This window comes from Pyrgilauda ruficollis, unplaced genomic scaffold (assembly GCF_017590135.1).
Source record: "Pyrgilauda ruficollis isolate IOZ18807 unplaced genomic scaffold, ASM1759013v1 scaffold50, whole genome shotgun sequence".
Lineage (NCBI taxonomy): Eukaryota > Metazoa > Chordata > Aves > Passeriformes > Passeridae > Pyrgilauda > Pyrgilauda ruficollis.
The window spans coordinates 2926238-2932237 of NW_024526600.1; the positions used below are offsets into that span (position 1 = coordinate 2926238).

The 6000-nt window shown below is 46.1% G+C and overlaps 1 protein-coding gene across 1 annotated transcript in view; it reads right to left on the reverse strand.

Moving 5' to 3' along the window:
• ROBO1 (roundabout guidance receptor 1) overlaps positions 1 to 5794 on the reverse strand; it is a 295612-nt gene extending 289818 nt beyond the window's left edge. The window contains exon 1 of the mRNA XM_041480287.1: positions 5220 to 5794. Coding sequence (XP_041336221.1) covers positions 5220 to 5274 — 55 coding nt within the window. The 5' untranslated portion in view covers positions 5275 to 5794. The remainder of the gene's footprint in view (positions 1 to 5219) is intronic.
• Between the last annotated feature and the right edge of the window lie 206 nt (positions 5795 to 6000).

Below are 6000 nucleotides of genomic sequence, written 5' to 3' on the forward strand. Positions count from 1 at the left end.
TACATTAATTATCAGGATACCAAAAGATTTAGCTCTTTAAAAATCAGAACTCAAGACCAACAACAGAATAACACAACTCTGCACACCTGACTGAAAACTCAAGTCATTATTAGCTTTGCAGGTGTTTCACTTTTTTCCCTGTTGAGATTTTCATTAGTACCAAGTCTCAGCTGTGAGAGTCCAACATAGCTGGCTGCATCTATGTCAGCAATACAAAATATTTGTGCTCATAAAATATTTTCTTTCTCCACATAAAATGTCCCTCTACCCACAGTAATTTAGTGCTGATGCTAAGGCTGACACAGTAAGCCAAGAGTCAGCACTGTATGACTGAAATATACATGTATGTGTATAGAATGCACATCTTTCTCCTAAAGAAGATATAAACTAGCAAATTATCTCCCCTTAAAAGCATCTCTAGCTTTCAAGATACTTAAGAATATTTTTTTTGTTGCTCTACTCTCACCTTCTGGTCAAACTGCTCATCACTAACAGAAACATACTCTTAGTTCCTCTGTTTACAAAATTTATTGGACTTAAAACACACATTGGTTGCTACTTCTGTTACCTCACTATTTACCTTACAATTTTATAAAGAGGCACTCAGGTGAAAAGCTAAGAAAGGTTATCACTACCAAACGAGATTATATAACAGAGCACACCAATAAAATGTGTCAGGATCTCAGCATAAGAAATTCTTAAATGCCATTTTGTTTGCTTGGAAAGAGCAAGGTCACAAAATAACCTCAAAACATTAACTATCAACAACCAAATGACTCAAACCAAACTATTCAAATACACAAAACACATAACAATAACTTAAAAATTGACAATGGGAATCTTCACTATGAAAGGCAAATTTTTGAAGAAGAATCCAAGGCAGCTACCAGGACACCAAGCCAAGTGACCGTTATCCACACAGTGCATTTAACAGCAACAGAAATACCACACTGAGAACTGCAGCAAGTGACCAGACCTGCTAGACCCAGCAAATTATTATTATATTCATTAGGGAAAGCTATCCCATAATGAGACATAATATTACAGTTGTTTAGGATTGTGAAATAAAACTCTTCCAGTTATTTAGGAAAATTATGTGCCAACCAAAACCAACATTACTTGAAAGTGAGGGAACAGGTTCCCAGATACTGTAAGTAGAAATATAGATTTTTCTCTCTTGAATTTCTAAGTATTTTCTCTTTCCACCTTCTAATGAAAACTAAATTGGTCTTTGACCATCATTTCCAAAGCATTTTATGGTCAAGCATTGTTTGGCAAAGGTACTTGATGTATAGTATTAACATGGTAACACTGATACCTAAGTGTCACTAGTTTCTGATAATATTTTTAATGGCTCTTCTATTTTTGTAAATGCAATCAAAACCTTTATCATGTACCCTCGGAAGTAATCTTCACATAAATTCAGGTTTTCCAATAAAATCTAATGGACAGTACACATGATTCCCCTAAAATTCAGTATCCTAAACATTACAGATGATCCCTACTAATGAAGTTATTCTGTAACTTCAACAAAAAAACATGTGACAACCAACACTGACTGCAGTGAGCAAAAATCAGCTTGAGTGTTCTTCTGGTTTAAATTAAGATAATTGACAGGCAATAGGGAAAAAAAAAAAAAAGTGACTCGTTCCAGCTGAAAGATAACAAAATTCACACGCAAATTGAAAAAAAAAATAAGACTTCTGCTCTCCACAGATACTATCAGTACTCATAAGGATAAGTGGCTTTGTATCAAATACCTGGACACTTGGAGAATATTTCATCACAAGTAAGGAATTATCAATTTTACAGCATGTGATTATTTCTTTGCTAGCTTGAAGTCTTCAAATACAATACAAGTGGGGCAGCTTCTTCAGGTCTAAGCTGCTGGCTCACTCTTTCTTAAATATTATTCCAGTAAAATTACTTAGAACAGCACACAATGCATTAGGGATAGGTGAAAAATGCATATTTTTTAAGTTTTCTTGGGTGACTTATTTGCTTTTACAGATTAGGCACTTAATACTTTCATAATCCTTTGAATTACTGTGTATTTTTTTAAATCTCTCCTAATTTATTACTATTAGACAGAGAATACATAAAAGGAGTAGAACCATTTCCAGAAATGCTCTAGCACTTCACGATGGAGCTTTTAAGAGCTTCTGAGACAAACAAACAAAATGTATCAAGGAAGTGGCTGCTTTATTTACTCCAATAGGTAGCTTAGCCAGCCGGAAAATACTTTGGGGACTCTCCGTGGGCACCCTTAAACTATTAACCATCAGAAGACAACTCTCCCATGAAGGAATGAATACAAGAGACAATTTTGCCCTCCACTGGCTAGAACTATCACTGAAAAACACGCCTGCCTCACTGTGTCAGCGCTGCCTGTTCCACACAGCATGGAAAAACCTCTGGAGCAAAGGCACCAATCCCATTTCAAGTGCAGTAATTAGTAAGGGATAACATGGACAGGAAAGGGGGAAAGGGTGGGTGTTGAGCAGATGCGAATCAGCAATGCAATGAAATAACTCGTCAAAATATAAAGATTTCCAGGGAGCAAAACAGAAAAATCACACAGTAACATATTTAGCCTTGAAAATTGCTAGAGCAGTGAACACCCATGTGGAAAAGCAGAACTTGACACTCGTTCCCAGCAAAAATGTTCTGCGTGTTGCCCTTCAGATAAGTGAAAGCTTTTCTTTTCCAAACATACTCATTTGATGCTGCTGGTTCCTGGGGAGCGGAGAGATGAAAAATCCACGGAATCTGAAGCAAAAATCTGCCTCAGAATGAAGGAAAAAGGGCAGAAAGCAGGTAAGTATTCAAGAAAACAAGGACACCAGAGAAGTATCCCTTAAAGCAATTCTTATTCTGTATGCAAAGAAGCATTGAAATTACACTGGGAGAAGAGGGGAGGAAAGCTCCTATATTCCAATTTTCAACACTATTCAAATTTAAATGTATTCAACATTTATTAACCACAGGCTTACATGAAAGAAGGTACTTCACAGGATCCAATAGAGACAACACCAAGGTAAAAATTAGGGGTTTTAAATTTTAAGTGGTTTACCAATTACTGTTTTAACAAACATTAACCCACTTACTTTTCTATTATTTTTTTTTCTCTTTCCCATCCCTCAATTATTTCCCACCTCTCAGCAGAAGTTTCTAACACCCCATTTAGAGTGTGGCCACACAAACCATTGATTCAGTAGTGGGTGTAAGTGAGGGAAGTGAGAACCTTCAGTGGAAGAGGGAGGAAAGGATCAATCAACTTGCAAGATCAGCTGTCAGCAGAACTCAAAGGATTTCAGTGTGGAAACTGCTGTAGATTACTCCTGTCCTTCCTTCTGCACTGCAGCCATCTGCCCTCAAACTTCATCCTGCCATCTTGTGTCTGGCATCTCCATTGTTCCAGACACAAGACTAAGTATTTGACCACACTCTAGTTGAGAGGAAAAAGAAATTCCTCCTGGTGAAGGAGCTGAAACAGCGTTATTATCTGGTGCTTGTATCTTATCTTTGTTACTGAGTTTGCTTACATGACAAAATTAAAAGACTTTATAAAAAATCATGGCTATTTTCCCTTTTTTTTTCCTCTCCAACTCAGCTGGAATCAACATTATTAGAGAGAGCATCCCATCCTGGGGGTGGGGGAGAGAAAAAAAAAAAAGAAAAAAAACCATTGCAAGCAGCTTTATTGAGCATTTATATGATTAACAGATGAGAGGATTAGAAGATAAATTAAACAAAACTGTTTCTTAACTTGAGAGTTTAAAACATCCCAATACATGATCAAGTTACAGAGTACACCATCTATGAAGTCAACTTTTCTTCATAGGTGGGGAAAATTGCCATGAAAGATTCAGAAAGAGCAAATAGGTGCGAAGGCTCTTCCCCATTCCATTTTTCTTCCATCACATGAAGGAGGCAATACAGAGAAAACTCAAAGATGGCATGACTGACATTGTCAAAAGTGAACAGGGCAAGAGCTACTCAGGGATGCAAAGTTTGCCATATCCAAAGCCACAAGGAGCAAAGTAATACCTAAGAGCAAAAATAGAGTAGTTAAATTTATGATATAATCTAGAAACAGACATAAGTTACTACATTTAGTGACATAATTAAGACTTAAAGCTTCAGGCAGTGAACATAAGCCTTTCAAAAACTTCATTCATTCACTCATTCACAGACCAGATGCCTCATGCTATCACAACTTCAATGACTCAAGGGGGTCCTCTACAAACTCACAAGAATCGGTTAAGGCAGAAAAGTTAGCGCCCAAACCAACCTTCACTATGGCACAAGCATTTACTGCGTTCACTTAGCGTGTGATAAAAGGCGTTCCTAAGAACGAGATGCAATACTGCGGGGAGGCAAACCCGTCTCCCGAGGGAGACGGGTCCCTTGTGCCGAGGCAAATCCGAAAAGCCCCCGAGCCCCCAGGCCCAGCGCGGCCACATGGGCGCTCCGAGCCCCGCGGGGCGAACTGAGCCAAACCCGCCCTCCACAACGCCCTCCTAGTGCCTCTGAGATCTGTAACCTACCAGGCATGATAAGATGCCCCAACACGCATAAGTCCCGCGCAAACTGTGCCTAATGAGCATTAATCCCTCCTATCTCCTCGGCCATCTCCCCCCTACTCCCCTTTAGCACGCCGGCGCTCCACTTCACACACGTGCGTAAACTTTATTCGCCAAGGTGAAGCAAAACCCATCCCCACAAGCCTTCCCTACCCTCCCTCACCGCCGCGGTCCTCCCCGGTGGCGGCTGTGCGGGGTTAACCCGGCCCGGGGGCTGGGAGCGGGGGATGCGCCAGGGACCGCCCGGCCGAGGGCGCGCGGTACCCCGGGCAGCAGCACCGAGCGGCAGCACAGCCACCTCCCGCGGGACCTCGGGGTCCCAGCCCGCCGACCCTCGCCGCCAGAGCTGAACACCAGCCGTGGTGGGAGCCCTGGGACCAGGGCAGGACCCGGCGCTGCGCACCTCACCGCGCCCGGCCCCGGGCAGCCCCCACGGCCGGCAGCAGCTCCCAGGGCAAACGCGGGCCGGGCGCCCGCAGGGTGGAAGCCGAGCTTCGTTTCCGAGCAAAGGAGGGGGCCGGGAGGCGCGGAGGGGCCAAACTGGGGGTGCGAGGTGGGGGAGGAGGAGAGCGGCTGCGGGAGCGCTGCCACCGCCGCGGCCGCGTATCTGACCCGCCTGCGTGCGGTGGTTACCTGAGGTGACACATATGAATCCAAAGAGGTAAAAGTGAGCAAACTCCGCGATCATTGTCCTCGGGTGGCGCCTGCAAGCAGTCTCATGCCAGAAGAGCGGGGGGAGAAACGAAGAGCCCCCAGTTGTAATTCCACAGAAGCTTAACGCAAGCGAGGTTCTCTAATCCCGCCGGACTCCGGGGCGAGCCCCCTCCGCGTACGGCGCTGTCAGGTCCGCGGGGCTCCAGCCGCTCGCCAACTCCGGCCGGCCTCCCCTCTCCTGGCCCAGGCTTTCCTCAGCAGCGCCTTGACACTTCCCAGGACTATCCAAAGCGATAGGAGAAAACAAAAGATCCTCGAGTTCCCGCAGCGGAGGTCCGCCGCCTCCCGAGCACAAGTTGCTGCCCCCGCCCCAGACTCCGCTCTGGGCACCCGGGACGAGCCGGTAACGGAGCGCAGGCGGGACGGTCACGGACCGGCCACCGCCGCCCTCCGTGAAGGAGAGGGGCGGGCAGGGAGCTCCGCGAAGTGTCCCCGCCGAGTCACTGCGCGCCCGGCGAGCGGCGGGCAGAGCGCGGCGGCGGAGCGGCGGCAGCGCCCGCTCCCATGGCGGGGGAAGGAGGCGGGCGCGTCGGGGGCCGCGGCGGAGCCCGGCCGCGGTCAGGCGGGGCGGCGGGCAGGGGAGCCCCGGCGGCTGCCCCGAGCCCAGCCCAGCATCGCCGCCGCCCCCGCCCCTGCACGCGGGAATCCCACACTCGCCCCCGCCCCAGCGCCGGAGGAGGGCACAAGAGGGGCGATGGAA